The sequence below is a fragment of the Lethenteron reissneri genome, chromosome 50 (genome assembly GCF_015708825.2).
Source record: "Lethenteron reissneri isolate LAM-NWPU_2019-01 chromosome 50, ASM1570882v1, whole genome shotgun sequence".
NCBI classification, from domain to species: domain Eukaryota; kingdom Metazoa; phylum Chordata; class Hyperoartia; order Petromyzontiformes; family Petromyzontidae; genus Lethenteron; species Lethenteron reissneri.
In genome coordinates, this window is record NC_083828.1 from 5,211,330 (window position 1) to 5,235,403 (window position 24,074).

Consider the following 24,074-nt stretch of genomic DNA (forward strand, 5'->3'; position numbering starts at 1 on the left):
AAATCCGATGCCACCCTCCCCGCCCAAACAAACCCATGATGCAACATCCGTCACGGAGATGAGATGAGATGGGTGGCAGTGCCACTACCCAAGACGGTGATCGCACGGCATGCACCAGAGAAACCAAACTGATGGCCAGTCGGAAGGACTTGAGATTTTGTGCTCCCATCGAATACAAGGGTTTTCACGGCGGCTTGTAATCCGAGCTGCGCTTTGAGCGTCTCTTCTCGCAAGCTTTTGCCACGCGCTCCTTCTGGAGTAATGGCCTCCAGCAGGTGGATGCAGTAGCGAGTGGCGACAGCTTGTGCGAAGTTGGAATTCATACTCTTAGTTTTTTCGGTAAAGTCACGTAGGTAAAAAAAATGAAATAAAAATTAAATAATAAAAATCACGACGTTTCGGAGGCAACACAAGTCTCCGTCATGAGGTGGGACCGTCACAGCCAGATTTGCTGTATCAAGTGAGGCCACTTTTTTTACCTACGTGACTTTACCGAAACAACTAAGTATGAATCCTTGCAGTCACGAAAGTTTCAAATCTAAAGTTGGAATTCTCAACCCAGGCAAAACCACGCTGGGATTACGAGCGGCTGCCAAACCTTACAACAACAAAAAAACGTTGCTTGGGTTTTTGTGGTCGCGTTTATGAAAAGCGTACGAATGTACGTTATCACAGAGCAAATATAAATGATTCGCGTCATGATTTTTCTCGCTCTAATTTTACAATAATATATATATTTTAAAATGTTTTTAACATACATATTTCATGTACTTAACATCTTAAGCAATTTTACTTAAGGAAATCGAATAAAAAATGTACGTGATTCATGTCACCTCTGCTCAACAGTTATTATTGTGTGCCTGGTTTGTTAACAGTCTGTCACAGGAGTGGCCAAAACGTGGAAAGCGATCCACGGGACAACGGTGACTGTATAAGGAACACAATTTTTGTTACAGCCGATGGCAAAAATCCCGTAAAAGAATGTTTAAAAATATACTTTCACCAATAGATGGCGCTAGTTATTTGTGTGTATGTTGAGCTTCTTTCGCACCGTAACGAAGCCAACGGTGCCAATCGGAGGACAAACTAAATACACAAAAAATTTGGTTCTAAAGACAATTCGTTTTCAATCTAGATTCAGAATAATGTCAGACGGAAACTCCCACACCACCCGCTGGTAAAACAGCGGTGTCCCCCAAACCAGAATCTTCCTGAACCCGACACGGTAACTTCCCCCGTGCCCCTACCGGAGATCTGTGAAACAGAAGGCTTAAGAACTCATCGGATTCCTCCAGGATAAATATGCTGATTCTGAGCTGCCCCAACGACAGTTGGGGAACCGCTGTCAACAACAGTGTCCCAAAGTTCAGTTTATTTTGAATTACCCTGGGAGCCAATACGCTCTTAAATCGGGTTTCGTCAACAACAAAAACCCAACAACAACTCGTGGAATCATCAGGTGTGGGGGATATTGCCTCCTCCATAAGTTGAAACGATCAACGACTGAATGCGATGAGCCGCAAATCGTCGGGCGTAAATCATCGTATATCGTCGTATATCATCGTATACCATTGCTCTGATGGCTTCTCCTCGCTCCTCCGAGTCGTTCTCTCTATTCGAGAGTGAGCAACGCGTGTGTGCGGCGCGTTCTAAGTTGGGTTATTATCATAACCTCAGGTTGAGCCTGCCCTGGGAGTGAAACCGATCACGTTATGGGTCGTCCTTTTATGGGCCCGTTTTTTTTTTATCATTTTGGTTTTCCGTTTTTTTCTTGGTTTCTAATCTTGCGTTTGGCAACGTGTTAAACGGACTAAATCAGTCCCTCCAGAAAAACGCGATTATGCGATCGCAAGTTTCCACGCAAAATCAGCCAAAGTCCGCATATTTATGCGGGGGGTGCGTTTTTTCAAATACGCCGCACTTTCGCCGCATAAATTGCAGATTTCCGCGCGCAAAATATGCGGGCTTGCATGATTTCATAATCCACGCAATTTCGTTGCAAAAAGTCACATATATCTTCGCAGAAAGTTGAAAAATGTTGCGTTTACTTCACACAAGCGCAGCCATTTCCCCTGTTGCCATGGGAACGTTATGAAGTGACGTCACTCATTACAGTTGTAAGATTGCACTTTTTTGTTAGTAGTATGTACATTTACATTACTGTAAGACTGTACTGTTACTGTATTGCTTACGTTACTGTGCACTGAAAACACTTATTTTAACAGAAGATGTCTGTTTTGTATAGCTACCTCTGTAAAACAAGAAGCACACATTTTATTTTTTAATATTTTATTTTTTAATATTTTAATTATTCATTTTTACAGAAGTTGTAGCATATTCATTTTGTAAAGCTACAGAACTTGTTCGACTCAATGTTTTGTAAGTTTGAGCCATCTGTTTGTTAAGGTCTGAAATAAAACAAGATGAGAACTTAAATATTCCCAGCACTTTCTGTGATGTAGTATGCTTGCTTATCATAGGAAGTAATAAGAAATGACTCTTTACATTAAAGTAGTAGCCTAGTGAATAGGGTGTTGGGGGAATCACTTTTTTTTCTCTTTTTCATCAAACCGCAGTTTTTGCAAGTTCCCGCAATTTAATCGCATAAAATTGCATAATATCCCGCATATTCCATCGCATTTTTTAAGAAAACGTGCCGCATAATCAACGATTTTTGCCCGCAACAATCACCAAAAAACTCCGCGTTTTTCTGGAGGGACTGCTAAATGAGTAGGGGGTGGCCTGAACGAACGGGTGAAGACTTGAGCGGTTGAGGGCCCGAACGGGTCAGGGCCTTGAAGAGTGAGATCTCGGACGGGTGATAGCCTGAACAGGTGAGTGCCTGAACAGGTGAGTGCCTGAACAGGTGAACACCTGAACAGGTGATCGCCTGAATAGGTGAGTACCTGAACAGGTGAGTGCCTGAATAGGTGATCGCCTGAATAGGTGAGTACCTGAACAGGTGAGTGCCTGAACAGGTGATTGCTTGAATAGGTGATCGCCTGAATAGGTGAGTACCTGAACAGGTGAGTACCTGAACATGTGAGTGCCTGAACAGGTGATCGCCTGAATAGGTGATCGCCTGAATAGGTGAGTACCTGAACAGGTGAGTGCCTGAACAGGTGATCGCCTGAATAGGTGATCGCCTGAATAGGTGAGTACCTGAACAGGTGATCGCCTGAATAGGTGAGTACCTGAACAGGTGAGTGCCTGAACAGGTGATCGCCTGAATAGGTGATCGCCTGAATAGGTGAGTACCTGAACAGGTGAGTGCCTGAACAGGTGATTGCTTGAATAGGTGAGTGCCTAAACGGGTGAGGGCTTGGACGGGTGATAGCCTGAACAGGTGAGTGCCTGAACAGGTGAGTGCCTGAACAGGTGATTGCTTGAATAGGTGAGTGCCTGCACGGGTGAGGGCTTGGACGGGTGATAGCCTGAACAGGTGAGTGCCTGAACAGGTGATCGCCTGAATAGGTAAGTTCCTGAACGGGTGATAGCCTGAACAGGTGAGTACCTGAACAGGTGATCGCCTGAATAGGTGATCGCCTGAATAGGTGAGGGCGTCGACGGGTGAGATCCTGGACGGGTGAAGTCCTGGAGAGGGGAGATCTTGAACGGGTGGTGGTTTGAACGGTGTGAGAGCCCTGAGCTGCTGCTTGAGTGTGGATGCTGCTCCTTGAGATGCTGCTGCTGCTGCGTATGTGCAGCATCAGTGGGTGAGAGAGAGAGTTGCAGACAGCTGCTGGTGCAGCTACGGATAACCGGCACTCAGCCAGGACGCTTTCTGGTCTGGGTAGGATGAGTAGGTTATTAGGGGCCGTCCATAAATGACGTCAAGCGATTTTGGACGATTTTTCACCACCCCCCCCCCCCTCGTCACACGGCGTCACAAAAAGTCAGACCTCCCCTCAAATATGACGTCACAAAGCTCTGCCCCCCCCCCCCCAAAAAAAACACGCTTCAAATCGCTTTAAACTATTGTCATTGTAGTGCGTATTTAATGTGGCGCTGCACTCTGATGTTGTAGGAGAAAACATTTATTAAAAAGTCTATTTAATTAAGGAGAACGTGTTGTCTATATTTATTTAAAGTTGCGCATTTTTATGTGACGTCACATTTCTCAAACCCCTCCCCTCTCGTCACACATCGTCACAAATGTCTGACCGCCCCCCCCCAGGTGCGTGACGTCATTTATGGGCGGCCCCTTAGTACTCGACAAACTTCAGATTTGTAACCCTCGTTGAACATGATCGGTTATGTGTGCAACATATGATAGGGTAGTGGAGGGGGGGGTGTTTAGCCCTTTGAGGACATCGTTAGAAATGACATGATTCACTTAAGTCAAGACCGTTTCTTCGGATGAGATGCACTTTTTATTTGCATGGTGGTGGTTGTTGGGGGTTATGAAAGATGTAGCAATCCCCCGTGCGCGAACAGGGAAGCAAATGGTTGCATTGTGCCTGAGGATCAACTAAATTTAGTTTCAAAGCTGATTTAATGAAAAAAATTATATTGGTGAAAACGATACGCGATGTTCCCTGTGTTGTTCACATTTTTGCGGGCCAAATGATTGAAGCATCGACTGCGAAGAAGAAACACGATCAGGGACTGTTTAATAAAAAAAAAAACTCTTAATGAAATTCGCGTGTTTTTTTTTAACAAGAGCATTCTACATTTGGGTTAGATGACGATTCAAGACACCCACATTGGTGGTGGTAATTTATGCACCGAAAGTGGCAAAAATACAATTGCATCTTCTTGGTTCCTTCGGTAAAGTCACGTAGAAGGGAAATAATAAAATAATAATAATGAAACATAATAAAATACAATTCTCACGACGTTTCGGCCACTACGCAAGCAGCCGTCCTCAGGTGAAGAACAGGGCTGTCGGAATGACAGCGTCTGAATGTCTTTCCGACAGCCCTGTTCTTCACCTGAGCACGGCTGCTTGCGTTGTGGCCGAAACGTCGTGAGAATTGTATTTTATTATGTTTTATTTTTATTATTTTATTATTTTCCTTCTACGTGACTTTACCGAAAGAACCAAGAAGATGAATCCCTGCAGTCACGAAAGCTTTAAATCGAAATACAATTGCAGTTGATTATTTTAAATCTTTATCTCTCAAGGCTCTTCTTTACTTATTGCCAACCGCAACTCTTAACTGGTCGTTCTGTGACTTGGGCCATCTTAAGGATGACATTGTCAGGGCAGCTAAGAGTTATTTCAGTGCAAGCAAAGCACATTGACAACTCACTGCTAACACCCACGCCCTTGGCGCGGTGGTGGCCCAACTCCTGTGTAATCCAGCACTGCGTGAGAACAGCAGCGAGGGGTTAGTGGATCACCGCCACACAGATGCTGCGTGAAACTCCCTTCCCCGCGAGCGCGGAGGATGTTTCCCACACCCGTGGCTCGACAGGAAAAGGCAGAGCAGCGAGTGAACTAATCGCCATCTACACTATGAGATCTCTCTTCTTGGTTCTTTCGGTAAAGTCACGTAGAAGGGAAGTAATAAAATAATAAAAATAAAACATATTTTATTACTTCCCTTCTACGTGATTTTACCGAAAGAACCAAGAAGATGAATCCCTGCAGTCAAGAAAGCTTTAAATCGAAACTATGAGATCTCTTTTACCAGTGGAAAAATATAGTAGTAGGTTTTTACCCTTTTAAACTGGTACAAAACTGACACCTTTTTTCAAGGCATCATGTTTGCAATAACCACAACACAAGTAGTAAAAAAAGCAAACAAAAAGAAGCAACTTTGATAATGATAATAATATGCACTTGTGTTGTGGTTATTGCAAACATGATGCCTCGAATAAAGGTGTCAGTTTTGTACCAGTTCAAAAGGGTAAAAACCTACTACTATATTTTGCCACTGGTAAAGAGATCTCATAGTGTAAATGCTTACCCCGAGCTCTCAATACTTTGATATTGCACTGTGTTTGAGTTGTACGCCTTCTGGTGTCATCTGGTCCAACACCAATGGGGACTAAAAAAAGCTGTCTCGGGTGTGGACAAATCAATTTCAAGGACAGTGCATATTATTATCATTATCAAAGTTGCTTCTTTTTGTTTGCTTTTTTGACTACTTGTGTTGTGGTTATTGCAAACATGATGCCTTGAATAAAGGTGTCAGTTTTGTACCAGTTTAAAATGGTAAAAACCTACTACTAATCGCCATCTGTTTCCATCTGTACGGGGATGGAGCACGTGCGGTTGTTTTTGCCGCACGTCAGGATCCTTGCAATGAAGAGCACCGCGCTAAGGCGGTGGTGGCTACTACGCACGTGGCCAGGTAATCCAGCACCGTGGAGGCAGCAGCGAGGGGTTGGTGGACCACCACCACCACACGGATGTTGCGTGAAACTCCCTTTCCGTGAGCGTAGACGAGGTGCCCGTAGCGTGGCTCGCCAATAGTAATGCGGTACAGCAGAAAAAATGTTAAACTGATCTCCAACTTTTTTCCATCTGTACGGGATAGGGTGTTGCCCCCTCGCATGTGTGAGGGTTTTCTCCGAGTTTTTCGGTTTCCTCCTCCTCCTCCCACGTGAACAACAAACGCAACTCACTCATCATTGTTTGGCTGAAAACATCTTAAAGTGACAACTCAATGTCACCGCGGCAGGACCCTCCCGTAAATGAGCCCGATGACTCAGTGTGGTTTCGCCTGGATAAGTAAGCCCAGTACTCTACTCTACCGCGATTCGTAGATTTGTACGGTGTGTGAGTGTGTGTCCAAATCACCGGAAATGCGCCCGATCTCGGAAGCTAAGCAGGGTGGTCGAGTCTGGAGAGTGCTTGGATGAGAGATCGCCAGACGTAAGGCAGGTGTAACAGGCTGCTGTTGCTGCTGCTGTCATGTAAATATATTGTACTGTACTGCTATGCTCCTCACCTTCAACGACCAGCGTGGTCAAGTACGGTCAAACAACTCTCACGGCCCACGTGGCGTGGTGAGGCACTCATCCAGCAGTAGATTAACAAAGGGGCCGTGGGTTTACATGACTGAGCAGATTATAGGCTGATAAATGAGTTAACAACTAGTGGGACTTTGAAACGTCTCTCTCTCTCTCGCTCGAGTTACTTCCTGGCGTGCTCATCACTCATTGTCTCCGTAGCCGCGAAATTTGAAATGCAAGAATGCAATTAAGAAGCTCGCGCCGGACAATGAACGAAGAAGCGATTTTACGATTCGCATCTTTTTGTCGGCGTAAAGGTGCCTACAATTATCTCGTGGAGTTGAAAATCATGATGATGGAAAAATCGCCCGATGATGCTGAATGTCATTACCAGCGAAACGTCACAGTACTAAAATTGTAAATGTTGTGGATTTACTCTCCAACACACTGGTGGGCTGAAGTAGTAACCATTTGGCACGTTTCGTTTACGTGACAAACATTACTAGTTTCCTGTGTCGGGTGGTGGCGGGTTAACGACACATTTATTCTTTTTGTTTTTTTCGGTAAAGTCACGTAGGTAAAAAAAAAGAAAAAACGGACCCTTGCAGTCACGAAAACTTCAAATCTATGACGCATATATACTTACGCAATCTAACCCAAAAACCTTTGATCGTGAATAATTGGTCGCGAAAGCCGACGTGATCTGTCGGTCGGGGGCGATGATTGATCGATATCAGCACAATTTAGTTATTTGCGGTGTAATTGTTTTGGTTCTTGGAAAATCTTCATCCTGACGCCGCCACACGATGGAACCCTCCTTCTTTGCAAATTACGTTAATGGATCTTTAACGTTCGATGTGAAGCAGACGACGTCCAGCCGGTCACATTGTCCCACCGTCTGATCTGTGTCCTTCCTCTTCCCCTCTTCCCTTCCATATGACTTTGTTGAATCGTCTTCATCATAACTCTAGTTGTGAGCCTTCCTTATAATCATCATCATCATCACCATGATTTTAGTACCTCCCGCGTGTAAAAAATATCTGTCACCACATACTTATTCTTCTTCTGCTGCTGTTTCTCATCTCAACGGCTTCTTCTCCCATTTATTCTCTACCACCACACCGACGCGCTATGCCAGACTCAGTAAACCCTGAACGTTTGGCAAACGTTGGTCCAAGGGGTTCCAACCGCATGGCATGTTTTTTGTTTGTTTGTTACTGGGGATATTCAAAAAGACGAGGAGTGATGTGATATTGTGTCCTGTAGTTTTACAGCCGCCGAGTCCCATGTGTCCAACGATAACTCCAAAGATCTTGACAAATGATATTCCAGCAGAGAGGGTAACCCTGAAACAATTCCACTCCGAAACGTTTCATCCGCCGCCAGGGCCCATAAAACAGGGGATGATAAAAAACAAATAACCCAACTTATTTTTGTATTTCATAAACACCGTATGTGTGCCAGCCTTAACGTGTATGACGATTTTATTCCTTGCATGAGTTAAGCATGAACACGTTTTTTTTTCTAATATTGATTTATGCTCAGCTGTCCTGATTCATGCCAGTGCTGTGGATGGTTTTCATTGACTGGCTGTGAAGGTGCCAGTATGGGCGGAGCATTCATGGCTGACGAAGTCCCCAGTCAGTTTATAATAATATACTGTACAGACGTGGTCTCTCTTAGCCACCCCAACGTGCTCCTTTTCCTCGTTTCCCACCATCCTCCTCCTCCTGCTCTTCGCAAGTGCGAAATTATCAAAACCGAACGCGATGCGCAGAGCTGCTTGCATCGTGCGGAAGGCCATCGTGCCCCGCCAGAGGTGGCTTTCGGGTGCGAGATCCAATCGCCAAGGAAGAGTGTTCGTTGAATTTCGATGGTGGACGAGAAAAAAGTGGCATCGTTCCCTTTTCAGTGGCGTCGTTCGTGGCTTTCGTATCCAGATGCTTAACCCCATCCATCGCCTCCACCTCCCACCCCCCACCAAATCTGTGAAATAAGAGGCACATGGGTGGGACACACCGGTTAATAGGGCACCCTCAGGGCTCCCGTGTGTCTCCCCCCCCACCCCGAATGTCCATCTGCTGCCCGCACGTAAATAATGTAAACTCCAGCCGGCTTCGTTCCGTGCGATAGCCCCTGAATGTAAAACTATTCCACCAGACTCGCCGTTTAATAATGTGTTTGTTGTTACTCTTAGGTTTTTTTCGGTAAAGTCACGTAGGTAAAAATAAAAATAAATAATAAATATAATAGAAGAAATAAAACAATAAATCACGACGTTTCGGAGGCAACACAAGCTTCCTTCATCAGGTGTAAAAAAAGCACAGCAAAATAACTGTTATTTTGCTGTGCCTTCGAAACGTCGTGATTTATTATCTTATTTCTACTATTATTATTTCTATTATTTTTATTATTTATTTTTATTTATACCTACGTGACTTTACCGAAAAAAAACCCTAAGAGTATGAATCCTTGCAGTCACGAAAGCTTCAAATCTAGAATTAAGTGTTTGTTGTTGTTGCTGTTGTTGCTGCTGTGTTTGTGTGAAAGCCAACGTCAGGGTAAATATTCAGTTAAAATTGCGTAGATCGGAGGTTTAGCTTTCCAGCAAGTTTGATATGTCACTTCGATATACATGACAGAAATGGCACATTCTGACAGGTCTGACATCTGGTAGGGGTGAGAAAAAAAATTATATTTTTAAATATCAACACATTCAAGGTTATGCAAGATGTTACGCTCATGTGAAAATCACTTCAACTATTAATACACAAAAATATATTTAGCCCTCCAAGGGGATTGTTGAATTTAATCATTTCACTCCCCCCCCCCCCACAGCATTTCCAGGTGCAGGTTGCACGGGACCCTTTTTTGGTTTGATAAAGTGACAATGATGATAAGACCGCAATTTTGATATGCCGAGACAAACAACATAGACGCAGAAGCTGGAAAAGCCCAAATGTTTGCCCTGGCGAAGCGAGCTCGAGCAGGATTTTAAGCACCCGTGTAGGGAACACGGTAACCATGGAAATGGAGGAGTGTGTGTGTGTGCATGTGTGTGGGTGTGTGCATGTGTGTGTTCATGCGTGTGCATGTGCGTAAATGTGTGTGTGCATGTGTGCAGCGGTAGTGTAGCGGTGAGCGCGCTGCGCTACGAACCCAGCGACCCAGGTTCGATTCCCGGCCAACACCAATGACGATTATCTGAAACGGTCCTGGGCCTCCCCTAAGTCGACTCAGCCTCAAATGAGTAGCTGGTGCGTTGCGTAAAAATATCGCCACTGGTGAGACAAAGGTGGTCGGGCGTGGTGCTGACCCACCCACCCCCTCGTGTGCCGTTCTGGCCTTCATAGGCGCTCGCTAACAGCACTTGCCCCAATAGTCTGTTACAGGCTATACGGGGGATCTTTGTCTTTGTCGGGAGCACTTGACCCCACCTCCGTGCAAGGGGTCAGACCGACCGCTCGGTGTTGTCTTCATTGTTGTATCTCCTCGCCAGTCCGTGCGCCGTTCACAATTGTTCTCTTAATCCTTGGATAGACCGATGCACATTGCACTGTGCCTTGCCTCTGAGAGCCCGGTTATGTAATGCGGAAAGGCTATATCGGGCGTCATCATCCCGAAGAGCACGGTGACCTCACACCATCAGAGCGGTGTGATACAAAAACATTTTAAAGAATCCCGAGTGCCCCAGGGGTAATGAAACAAATAAATGCTCGATTTGTTTTTTGCTTCCCAAGTGTTCAAAACGCACGAATCACGGTCACTTTGTAACAGCACCCATAACAGATGCCACAGGCGGGCTCGCTAAAAAAGAAATCATTTAATTTGTTTTAATAGGGGATGTTTCAGGAAGTACATCATGTACTAATGGGTTTTTACTCTGATAGACTTGCGTATAATTTTACTTTCCTCTCTATATATTTTTTTCCCAAAACACGTTTAGGGTCCGAGTTTAAATCTGAACTATGGGACAGCACACGCACAACCAGTTTCACAACCAATCCACTGCTGGATGAGGCTCTCTCTCCACGCCGTTGCGTCTCGTTGGGTTTATTTGACCATACTTCACCACGTTGGTCACTACGGGTTGGTGAAGGCGGGGAGCATAGACGTTGGAACACGGTACAGTACAATAATGAATTTCTCTGCAATGACCTCTGCTGACAACATAGCTACATTATCGTATGTAGTACATTACTGTTATCGATATTTGACCTGGGTCCCGAATAAACGGAAGTCAAAATCTAAATTAATTAATTTATTTTTGGCGACTCCGTCCCACCGCGCACATAAACGCCGTGACCCACGTGGCGCGGATCGTTCTGTTGTCACGTGGTGTCCAAGCGCAGCAGCAGCGAGGACGAATGCGCAGAAGAGCTGAACAAGCGAATGTACTCCATGCTCGGGTATGGGCAGGATCGTACGTCTTATCCAAAGCTGCTCAAACTGCCTATACGACTTAAGTCCTTTATTTGTCACAGCGGTATGCATAATACAGTGAGACTGCTCTATTATCTTCATTATTATTTGTGAACTACCAATGTCTGCAGCCAGGATCAATCGATGACAATCCTATTTATTACCTGCAGATATTTAACAGATGAGATGCGTTGCCCCGTTAATTGCTGCTGTTTGATAATTCATACTTCTCTAGTCCGTATCCGTCTGTGCAGATAGGTTTTTTTTGCGGTTAAGCCATAGTCCCCACATACCGCTCGTATCAATGCGGATAAGAGGAGCGGCGACCCACTACTTTGTAGAGCAACATTGGTATAAACGCTTGTTGCAATATGAACAGCGCATCGAAAACGCGTACTATGTTATGTACTGTTTACAAAGTGTGTTAACAAATCCACACTGAGAAACACGATGGTTGACAGAGGGGTGTAAATTATTTTTTCGATAGTGTATTTAAATAGAGGTACTGCAGGTAAGTAGTTTTCAGTTTTAAAGTCGTAGTTTTACAAGAAAAAACTTGCCACCATCTTTCAAACCCATTGGTGAAAAAGAGCAAAGTTTTTATTTACATTATAAATCTAATGTTTATGCGAGAGCCGGGGGCTTATGGGACCCCGAGGTCCCGCCAAAAGGTTGAATTAAAAACTATTTTTTTTGGATTTAAAGCTTTCGTGACTGCAGGGATTCATATTCTTGGTTCTTTCGGTAAAGTTACGTAGAAGGGAAATAATAAAATATTACAAATTATTTTAAATATGAAAAAATATTTACATTTATTTTAGTTTTATTATTTCCCTTCTACGTGACTTTACAGAAAGAACCAAGCATGTGAAAACTAATTTCTTTAGAACTGTTTTTTGTGTTTATCTTGTCCTCCCCCCGCACCTCCGATTAGCACGGTTGGCTACATCCGCTGACGAAAGAAGTTCAACATACATCCATACATTACTATTAACCATGTAAAACACTATGAAATTGCAGATCAACGTGCGCGTGTGTGGTTTTTTTTTAATGTGAACCAAACAGGAGCTACCCAGCTGTCAACTCGTCAGCTTTGCTCAAAAGACCAAATTGTTCCAGGCTGTTCAAATAAATCCCACTGCACCATCCCACTGAAGGGGAACTCTTTCACATCCGTTACACTCCCACAGAGCTCTAGTGGTTTTCTCAGAGCTATTTCGTGCTCCACCAAACTCATACGACCAGTGCCGGATGAAGCTAGTGCGGGGCCTGTAGCATAAGTTATAAAGGGGCCCTAAATAAAAAAAATATAAATATAAAAACACACATTTTTTACTGGCACAGTAAAGTAATTGTATGTTTTCATTTCCTATACAGCTAGATAATACGACAAATCGCTAACCTAAAACACCCAGTCGTTCATAAAAGTTGAATGCGGTATAGTACTATAGTAATAGAGCAAGTGCAGAATCACTGAACCGGAATTGGAAGCTTGAAAGCATTTAGCGCGGGGACCTTGAAAGTGCGGGGCCCGTAGCATGTGTAGCTACTTGTGCTACTAGGGTCATCCGGCACTGCATACGACCCAGCCCGAACCTCACAACGTGGAAATCCTTCCAAATGTATTTTATATTCTTCGCCATTGTATCCTGTACTTGCCACCTGGGTCGCATCGTGACACAGAGTAGACATTTCAATCTTTCGCAGAACAGTGCAACCGTTTGTGTGTGAAGAGAACGGCCCACGGAAGCGGATATCTAAGATCTACTTCCAAGATCACATTACGTTATCACTGTTCCGCACAGTAGGGGGCACCACTTTCTCAGATATGTATGTTTGCCAATTTTAATTCAGAGCCAAATTTCATGCGATTTTTATTTCATGCGTGTCGTCATTTGTGTCCAGGCTGAGACCATCAACTCACTACGCTTGAGAACGGCTGAAGCCTGTGTTGGAACTTAGCATATCAGCGGCGCCATCTGAGCACTCTGGACTCACCCGGATACCTCCGAATCCTTTCAAATGTAAAGCCACACACACACAGACACTCTGGGTGCACGATGACATGACATTAGAGTAACCCCCGATTGGCCTATAAACTGAGAAAATAAAGGGGTTGGGGCTGTATGAGAAAACATTGTAAAAATCTCATCAATTATTTAAAGTAAAGCTCAAATAAGAGGATGAGGCCTCGTGAGTCAGAGGACCAAGAGTTATGTCTGTACCCTCCGCCCTGTCCCCACGATCGTCATCATATCGTATGAGAGGCTGTGAACGTGTTTTTGGATTATTTATAGTATCATTCGCTCATCTGCTTCATTCCTAAAACAAATACAACAGGAAGAACGAAGACACCGATACCCAGTGACAAGTTGTACACAAACAAGTAACTCGAGTGTCTTTAAAATAAATACAATTCGTGTATGGATCGTTTGCTAATCCACTGCTGGACGATAGTTGTCTCTGTGCCGTGGCCGGTAATGGAAGTTGGTTGTTTTTTTTAACCATACTTCATCACGCTGGTCAGTGCAGGTTTGTGAAGGGGCAGGACCAGTTCAGATACCACTCTCTGTCGCAGCTATCCATGGCCTGGAATCAAACTTGGGTTATCTGGTTCGTAGCGCAGTGTTCTGATCCTGCACAATTGTTTGGTTCCTCCGGTGTGCTTATTACAAATTTACAAGACCATCTATCAAAATATCTCGCAGAGTAATTGTTTAATTTTTGTATTTTAAAACGTGTCTAAGATGATGTCATCACAGGCTGTATTTCACGTGACGTACAATAATGAATCCCGTTTACTAAATTTCATGTAAGGTCAGTGTTGACCCTATATGACGTATGACAACACCCCACCCTAAACGCGTCAGGTCTCATCAAAACACAGTGTCGTAGCAGGAATAGAGGGCCTGGTTAGTAGGTGGATGGATGGGTATTCTTAGGTTTTTTCGGTAAAGTCACGTAGGTAAAAAATTAAATTAATAAAAGTAAAATAAAAATCACGACGTTTCGGAGGCTGTATAGATAGCTGTATCGTGATGTGACGGTTCCACCTGAAGACGGAAGCTTGTGTTGTCTCCGAAATGTCGTGATTTTATTTATTTTTATTTTACTTTTATTAATTTTAAATTTTTACCTACGTGACTTTGCCGAAAAACCTAAGAATATGAATCCTTGCAGTCACGAAAGCTTCAAATCTAGAATTAAGGTGGATGGGTGTTTGAGCACCACACCTTGAGAGGCGCGTTGTAGGGGTGGAGTGCGAGATGACACCAGTACGTGGCAGTGTTGAGTGTCAACTTTTTCACTTCCCAACCATAACGATTCACTAATTTTATTTTTGTTTCTTGGTTCTTTCGGCAAAGTCACGTAGAAGGGCAATAATAAAATAATAAAAAATAAAACATAATAAAATAAAATTATCTGAGAATTTTCTCTGAGAATTTTATTTTATTATGTTTTCTCTGAGAATTGTATTATGTTTAATTGTTATTATTTTATTATTTCCCTTTTACGTGACTTTACCGAAAGAACCAAGAAGATGAAGCCCTGCAGTCACGAAAGCTTTAAATCGAAATGTAATTTTATTTTAGCAATGTAAGGCCCCACAGAGCTATGTAGCTCTTCTTCAGAAACGACCTGGCCACAAATGGCAGCTCAACGAACGGGCTTATCATGTGTAAATTTATAACAGGAGCCAAATATCTTCTTGGTTCTTTCGGTAAAGTCACGTAGAAGGGAAATAATAAAATAATAAAAATAAAACATAATAAAATAATTCTCACGACGTTTTGGCCACAATGCAAGCAGCCGTCCTCAGGTGAAGAACAGGTCTGTTGGAAGGACAGCGTCTGAATGGGCACCACCAGGTTTGGCAGCGTATATTTAGAAAGAACCAAGCAGATGAATCCCTGCAGTCACGAAAGCTTTAAATCGAAATTTAGGAGCCAAATACTTGAAATGCACGTTTTTAAATATGTACTGTAGTCCAATGCTTTCCCAGATGGCGCTTAAAAGGCAATTATGGTATTGTATTGTCCAAACACCTTAAAGCAGGACCCTACTGGAAAAACGGGAGTTGAGATTCAGTGAAAACTTCTGCAATCTTAAAAGCCTTATTTTTTATTTCAAATAACCTTCAGAATTCCACACAACTCACAGTCTGAATCCCACAACCACAGCAACGGTCGTTGTAAAATTTCGATTGAAAGCTTTCGTGACTGCAGGGATTCATCTTCTTGATTCTGTCGGCTGTCTTCACCTGATGACGGCTGCTTGTGTTGTGGCCGAAACGTCGTGAGAATTTTATTTAATAATATTTTATTTTTATTATTTTATTATTTCCCTTCTACGTGACTTTACCGAAAAAAAACAAGAAAACGAATGCTGTGTTTCCAAACCCGTCTGAGTTTGCCTACGATTTTGGGTGTTTTGTTTTCATCCAATCCGGACCGACAACCAACGATCCATCCCGGATTTCGCTTCCAGCCCACCCCAACCACCACCACACTGAAGCAGCCGCCATGAAACCCGGTGGCCGCGGATTTCGCTCCGGATCTTCGCTACTACGAAGTCCGTGTCGGGGTTTTGCCGGTTCCTCACCACCCCCAACCCCATTCCGCCTTCTTCTTCTTCTGCTCGGCCCGCTTGGCCAATCGGAGGCCGCCAGGGTATTGTTGTTTACGACAAACGTGCCGCAGGTTTTCGTCTTGATTCCGCCTTGTTGTGGTAGGGATTATTTTTATTTTTTTGGTTAATCGTTCGAAATTAAATCTTTGGATTGCAGGACGCCGCGGTTTTTTTTATTTTTTTCCGAGGGGTTAGTGATATTCAGCATCATCATCACCACCGCCGCCGCCGGTCGTCATCATCATCTTCATCAGCAGCACCACCACGAACCATCATCATTGTTATCATTACCCTAATTGGTTGCGTGTCTGTGTGTGTGTGTGTGCCTCTGCGGCGGGGCTGGTTGGTAGTGATGATGGTGGTGGTGCGTGTGTGTGTGTTGTTGTTGTTGTTGTCTGGGTGTGTGTGTGTGTGGAGCGAGAGGGATGTTGTTGTTGTTGTTCGTTCGGCCGCAACGTGCAGAGTTTTGTAAACACGTAGGTCCGGTCTATATTTATTTCAACGTGTGCTGACCGTAGTGCTTTTGTTAATTGGGGACGTGGTGTATGTGATGTGTACATTCACATTACGCGTGTGTCTGTGTGTTTAACCTGCGTCTGTCCGTGTTGTTTACAATCGGCAGCTACCGACTGACTGCTTCGTTTGGGGGGGGGGGGTGGTCATTGTTTATTTCGCTATATTTATTTAATTTTCCCTCCCACAAAAAATAATGTTGTTTTGGGTTGTAATTTTAGCGTTTTCCGATTTGACTTAAAACATGTTTTGATTATATGTGTAAAATAAATTCGGGTTGGGATTTCCCCCGCCCCCCCCCCCCCCAAATAATATCCCATATTTTGATTTAATTTTGAAGGCGATATTTTTGTTTAGTAAGGGAAATTTGGGGATGGGTTAAAAAAGGCCGATTTATTCACGTGAACACTTTGCATGTAGCGATTTTTATTTTGTTATATTTTGTAACAGAGAGATAGAAATAAAACAGCGAGGGTGTTTTTCCGTTCTTGTTGCGGAAAGCAACGATTTATGGCAATTTACTTTAATAACGAAGGCATTCGAAACACAAAACAAACGTGTTTCGCAAAACCTTGATTTCTTGTACGAGAATAAGGTACATGAAAATAGAACGAAAATTAACACAATATTTTTTTTTATTAAGTAAGTCTTTAATAAAAAAAAATACGGTGATGACGCTTTGAAAAAAAACAAGGCAGAATATATTAAAACAAAAATGTAAACGCATTGATTTTATTTATTTAAGTAATTAAGAATACATTGCAATCGCACATTGCATACTTATGGCAGAATATTTAAAATATTTTTTAATAGAATAGTTTTTATTTATTATTAATTTCGGGAATTAAGGATGCAATGAGCATATTGCTCTGGGCTCTCCAAGGAACTCAATATTTGGGGCCAGACCTATATGCGACAACTTCGCATCATTATTTTGGCTCATGCAGAAAGTCTCCCCAAAATCGTGAGAACATTTGATAAAATGCACCCTTATTCCGTTATTTTATATCTCGATATCTGTATTTTTTAACCATTTTTTAACAATTGTCTTTTATTTTGAACATTTCCGTGTGCCTGTAAAGTGCTTATTAAAAAAAAAACGACTACTTCTGCTACTTGAAAAAAACCAGCCCATACTGTATACACAGATTTTTTTTTTCCCCCAATTAAATTTATAATTTTTTCCTAATTTTTAGTAAATTAAAAAATCGAGACACTCAAAAAATTGCGCGTATGGGGTGAAGATAGTGGCAGAGTGGGGTGGGAGGGAGGGCCCAGGAGCCGTCCGTCTCGTAATCCACATTAGCAATTCATTGGGCGCCTGCCCCATCCGCTGGTTCATTCGCCGTTCACAGCCTCCTCCTCCTTCTTCCTCCCTCCCTCCCTCCTCCTCCTTCCATCCTCGTTTCACGTGAAGCCACCACCCAGCTCAGCCCCAACCCAACCCCCAATCTCATCAAGCCAGACAACACAGACTCAGCTCAGCAGCCACCCAGACAGACAAGACAGACAGACACGAGCCCCCCGGCTCTCCGCCAAGACGTGGCTACAACAACAACACCACCACCAGCAACAACAACAACAACCACCACCGAGCAATCGCACTGACCTCGATCAAAAGAAAAATCGCTGAGGGCGAGTAAGGGTGGCTTGGTTTAGGTGGGTGGCGAGATGGGTGGTGGGTGGTGGCGTTAAGGAGTGTTTGGTTGGTGGTGGTGGTTGTTGTTTGTGCGTCGAGAAGGAGGGTTGTTGTGGTGGTGGTGGAGGGGGGGAGAAGAGCAGCAGAGAGGAGGGAAGTGTTGTGCTGTGTGTTTGGTGGTGGTGTGTGGTTTAGTCGTGGAGGAGGCGACAACAACAACAACAACGGCTGGGCGATAGGACACCGCGTGTGGAGGTGGTGGTGGTGGCGGTGGCGATCGACGGACGAGGAGAGAAGAGAGAGAGGACGAAGAAGAGAGGAAGAGGAGATACGTGAGACGATACAAGAAGAAAAACAGGCAAAGATCTGCTTTGGTGAAGAGGGAGGCGAGCGAGAGGAGGGAGACGGGAGAGGAGGAGGAGGCGGCAAGACGCGGCATGGAGTCTCCGCTGTGTTCACGACGGCGGCTGCTGCTGCTGTGTTTGTGTTGCGTGGTCACGTCAAGCCTCGCCTCCGCCAAAAGTAAGTTGTTCTTGCGATTTGCATTATTCTCGTCGTCAATTATGTATTCGCAACGTATGTTCGTTATTATGATAATAATTAAAAAAAACATACGATCGACAGCAAATTTTTATTTCGCGTTTCGATCACTCACACGCACGCACATGTGCCGATGTAAATTTTTGGTTGTTGTTGTTTTCCCCATTCACCCGCTCTGCTTTTCCCTCTTGTGCCGTGGTTTCCCCAAACGCGTGTCACTTGCATCGTTGGTATTGCTGCTGCTACTGCTACGCTCCCCACCCAGCCTCTCTCCCCGTCTCGTTTTTTCTCGTAATATTTTTTTGTTATTTTTTTGGCTTCTTCCTCCTCACCACCACCATCACCACCAATCTCCTCCTCCTCCCTCCTTTCTCTCTCTCTCTCTCGGGGTCATTCTTCACGTGGGGGCCCCCCTCTTGTTGTGGGGGCAGGGCAGGGACATTCCATAGATGATTAACGGAGACGCTCATAGTTTCCACCGCTGGGAAAGAGGGCTAATAGGGGGGGCCCCCCACATGTGTCGTTCGAATAGACAGAAAATGCCCCCCACCACTCAGCTAACCATCCCTAGCCACATCCCCAATCGTTGTATCCGTGGCCTTTCGGATAATGTGCTCGTGTTTTTAGGCAAACATTCATTAATTGGTGCTGGATACAGATTTTCGCAAGACACGTACGCATGCGTTTATACTGGAGGAATCCGATGAGCTATGAAGCTCTTTAACCACACACGTCCCAGGGGTTTAGTTGGTAGGAAAACTTTAGTGGTAGTGGTGGTTGTTGTTGTTGTTTGGGCCCTGTCCGTTGTTGTTGTTGTTGCTGCTGCTGGTGGTGGTGGTGTTGTTATTGCAGCAATAAGGTTGCAATCAATGACACGAAATGGTCGTTTAGGTTGTTGGTTATTACGGCAAATTGCTCTCTTGCCCGTGTGTGGCTTAAAAGTCATCGTTGTTACTCTTTAACCCCCGTGGCAAATGTGAGTGGTAAGTGGTCAAACGTTTCGGATCATGGCAGGATCCTCCTGAAAATGTGTCTTGGGTTTGGTGACGAGTCTGGATAAATACTGTAAATGGATTTGTTGGTATCGATGGTGTTGTTATTATGAACATGAATCATCTTGGGTGTCTTGAGTGGTGACGATTCCATGTTTATGTGCCGGTTACTGCCGTCCAGTAGTGTGTGTGTGTATATATATCACTGCTGATTAATCACAATGTGTTCATCACATATGCAGCATTTTAATACGTGCAGTGCATTAAAAATCTGTACAGCACTTGGTAGTGTGTCAAATATCTTCCAGTACACGTACTACCTGCGAATAGATGTACAACACCGGATGCTTTAGTAGATGAATTACATAGTTTTATTGTGGCCAAATCACGACGTTTGAGCATTGAGAAATTGCAAATTTCACGGTACATCCAGTGCCAAGTGCATGGGGGTTACAGTGTTGAGGTTGAGCATCATCCAGGCTGCAAATGGAAGGCGTCTAGACACACACACGTGTGTCATTCGTGACTTTGAAACGTTGATCAAATTGCGTGGACTTCACAGATTGCGTGGACTTCACTAACAGGGGACTCCGTCGTGTTCATGATACAAACGCGGTGCCCCCCCACGTTTTGAAAGTCGTAATAATTCGTGACCGTTCGCGAGCATTTGATTTATGGAGTGCACTCACACCCTGCAATTCACGTGTTTTATATTTCCATGGAAGCCTAAAAACCCGATTGTAGCAGTTGTTAAAACGCATATATATAGGTATAAAACAAAATGATAGGACGGTTTGGAGAGATGCGTTCATTCGAGAGGGTATTTGCTGGTGATTATAATATCAATGAACCCAGAATTGTGTGAAGAACCACGTGGAAATGTGGTCTTGATGCCCCCGCACCATTCGGCGTTGACGTGTGGCAGGTTTTCGTGATGGATGTTGTTGTTGTGTTTGAGGAGCGGTGGTGTCGTGGTTAGCGCACTGCGCTACGAACCCGGCGACCTGAGTTCGATTCCCGCTCACGGCCAACACCGGTGACGATTATCTGCACGATCATGGAGCTCCCCTAGGTCGTCTCGGCCTCAGATGAGTACCTGGTGAGGTGTTAACATCGTCAATGGGGAGACAAAGGCGGCCGGGCGTGGTGCTGGCCACCCACCCCCTCGTGTGCCGTGCCTTAATAGGTGCTGCTGCTCGCTAACAGCACTTGCCCCAGCAGTCTGTTACAGGCTACACGGGGGATCTTTGTCTTTGTAGCATCAAAACGAGGGGATGTCAAATTTATCGACCGTCTTTGTTTCGTGATTGTTTTGAGCGAAGTTCCGTTGCGTGCATTGGCGATCGCTTGGCCAAATAAGTTGCAACTAAAAAACAAATAAAACACTTTCCACGTTTTAAAAGTCTCGCGTTCCAGGACGAGGATGAAGGAGGAGGTTATAGCAGCTAACTTTCTTCATAATATAGGTTTTTGGGTCAGATCGCGTTATTTATAAATGTGTCGTAACCCTCCACCACCCGACACAGCCAAACAGTAAAACATTTGTAAATGTGTAAAAATTACCAGCGAAACGTCGTACTCAAATTTGAAAATGCTGTTGATTCTCTCTTCAACACACTGGTTGGCTAAAAGAAGTTAATTATTTTGTCTATTTGAAAAACGTGACACATTTTTTACTGTTTGGCCGTGTCGGGTGGTGGAGGGTTACGACACATTTATAAATAACGCGATCTGACCCAAAAACCTATATTATGAATAATATTTGTCGCGAAAGCCTACGTGTTGAGCTAACTTTCTGGTGCCACCCTTCGACTGCCACGAAATTTAATGTGCAGCAGACAGCTGGGGCGACTAATGCTGTTCATGTGTGATGTGTTCCCAATGATCTCAGAGACTATGATCTCCACAATGGATGTTTCTCTTCCGTTTCCACAAGATGAAAAAAATATATCTGTGCCAACGATATCAGCGGCACTTGTTTGTACTTTGTGAAATAGTCCTGCACGTTTTAATTTATACAAGTTTAGGACGTGTAATGATTATGTCACGCGATACGTAAGTCGTATTTCGGAGTGATTTATCTTTCGTGGAAATGCACACTTGTTATGAAAGTCGTGACCACACTGAAATGTACTTTCAGAACGGCGCGCAACAATAATAATAACAACGCCTCTAATGCTACGTTCATTGTTAAATGCTACACGTTACTAAGGCAGTTGCTGAAACATGTTACACTGATTGTGAACGCTTCTGGTCGAATAGTGAGAAACGATAAATACAGTTCTTAAAAAAACATAAAGAGCAACTTGCTTTGTTGAATTTGTAACTTAGCCGACATTAGGCATACACTTGCGATCATTTATCTGATGTCTGCAGTCGTTTTAAGTTACACAGACATTTTAAAACTATTAATTTGGATTCCGGATGCCACCCTAATGGGGATCTCATGTGAAAAATATGACTGAGACTCCCACTTCTCAGTGGTGGTTGCACAAGTAATTGCTAAACACGACCACCAGGGTCAGAAATGAGGAGCATAGAACCCGTGTTAAACTTCTCACGAGTATTTAATGAAAGCCCTATCGTGTGGGCTTGTTCTAAAAAGAAGAAACAACGCAAACACCCATTGCTCGCTTATACCCACTGCACGAATGACCTGCCAAGTTTTTATTTTTATTTACAATTGTGGAGTTCACAAGCTTTAGCGAACGCAAGATAGCAGAGATTCTTTTTTTTTTGCCTGTTGCCAAAGTATTTCCAGTAAGCTTGTTGAAACTCCAGACCTGTTTTTCGATCAAGGGGGGACCCGTACGGACTGTTCAAGAACACAAATGAAAGCCGCAGATTTGAACCAGAGTTTGCGTACATTACAAAAGAAAAGGGCCACTGTAGTTAAATTAAAATCGAGTTTAAAACGGCTCCGTTGTACCGCGTATTTAGTGGAGGGGGCTAGCAATGAAACGCGTGTGGTGCAGCTCATCATAAACTATTAAAGTGCCGTAAATTAAAATCTGTAATAATTCGTAAGGTAACCAGTTGTTTTTCCCCACCTCAAGTAAAATAACTTGCGTTCGTACAATCACGAGAAACAACTTGTGTGTCGCTGCCCGCAATGTTTGTCGCCTGCTTCCGAGTTGCATAAGGACACACACACTCTGTATACACAGTAATGGTAGTGTTTGCGTACCATACACACAGTCTTCATCAAGATATATATATATATGATGGTGTTGTAACAGCACTTTATCAATCCACTGCTCGATGAAGGAAGGCTCCCATCCACAAGCCGTGTCACGTCAAAGCCGGTCAGAGCGGGTTCAGCTATCGCTCATCACGAGTTGTGTATTGTGTGTGTCTTGTTATGATCGACCGCCGAAACTCATTGTTGTCCACATTTTCTTTCTTCCTGCTTCGGTTTTTTTCTTGCCCCCCCCCAACAAAGTTGTGCCCTCCCTGTGTGTGGCGTCCAGAGAAAATGTCTCCGGCTCGTTTGGGAAAAATCTTGCTATTCCCTTTACTACTTTACTCGATGCGACACGTTAGAGTCGCGACAAAGTTCTTGTCACAGCAACAACAAAAACATCGCCCCCCAAAAAAACCCAACTCTTGAACGTTTTGGATAAACGCTGCCACACGAGAGAGAGAAAGAGAAGCAGGGCTGATTCAACAGATTGAAAGATGACATCTTATATTTTTTTCCCATACGGGAGTTTTATTTCCTTTGCTTCAAGTTTTCGTGACATGCCGTATTGGAACCGGGGCCAGATCCATTGGTTTTCTGCCACCAGAATTACTAAAAGTTTTCTGTTGTGGGCCAGTCGGCGGGCGTCAAGTTATTTGTTTACATGTTTTACGTGTTTATGTACAATGTCACAAGGCAAGTTGTCTGCCAAGGTCATTGTTGTTCCAAATGAAGGGGGACATGGGGGTGTGTGTGTGCATGCGCATTGGTAGCAAGTTTTGAAAGTCACGTGAAGTTGGTTTGGATTTTTAAACATCATGGATTGTAAATACCGTATGGGTTACTAGCGTAGGTGATCACGGCGATGAAAAAAAAGGTTACAAACCAATGTGACGCCCTTGCCCTGGTTTTCAGACAGCCAAGGTTTTGATAACGTAGAGATTCTGTACATTTCAGTGACCACCACATTTTTTATCCTCAATGCAGCGCTGCAGTTCCATAAGAATTGCTTTATTTCTAGTTGAACTTTTAATGCCAACGCCATTGTCGGTCCACTTTTAAGTCTACTTATTAGTTGCCATTACATGACCATCGTCGTTCCGAAACTTCTTGAGGGTTTGACAGGAATGACTTTTTTTCTCGTTTTGTGGCGGGGAATGTCAGTATGTCTACTGTACTTTAGTTTGACCCCGTAGGCTTTTGCGACCAATATTATATTCATAATAAGAATGTCTGTGTCGTTAACCAACTA

At 43.8% G+C, this 24,074-nt stretch overlaps 1 protein-coding gene across 3 annotated transcripts in view; it reads left to right on the forward strand.

The window, feature by feature from the left end:
* Positions 1-15,962: 15,962 nt before the first annotated feature.
* LOC133355163 (insulin-like growth factor 1 receptor) overlaps positions 15,963-24,074 on the forward strand; it is a 124,263-nt gene continuing 116,151 nt past the window's right edge. The window contains exons 1-2 of one of the 3 annotated variants that reach the window (XM_061572492.1): positions 15,963-16,056; positions 18,305-18,631. In XM_061572492.1, the coding sequence (XP_061428476.1) occupies positions 18,547-18,631 (85 nt within the window). In that variant the 5' untranslated portion in view covers positions 15,963-16,056; positions 18,305-18,546. Of the gene's footprint in view, positions 16,148-17,909; positions 18,130-18,304; positions 18,632-24,074 lie in introns of those variants that run through there. The other 2 variants (XM_061572493.1, XM_061572491.1) reach the window with 2 other exon arrangements.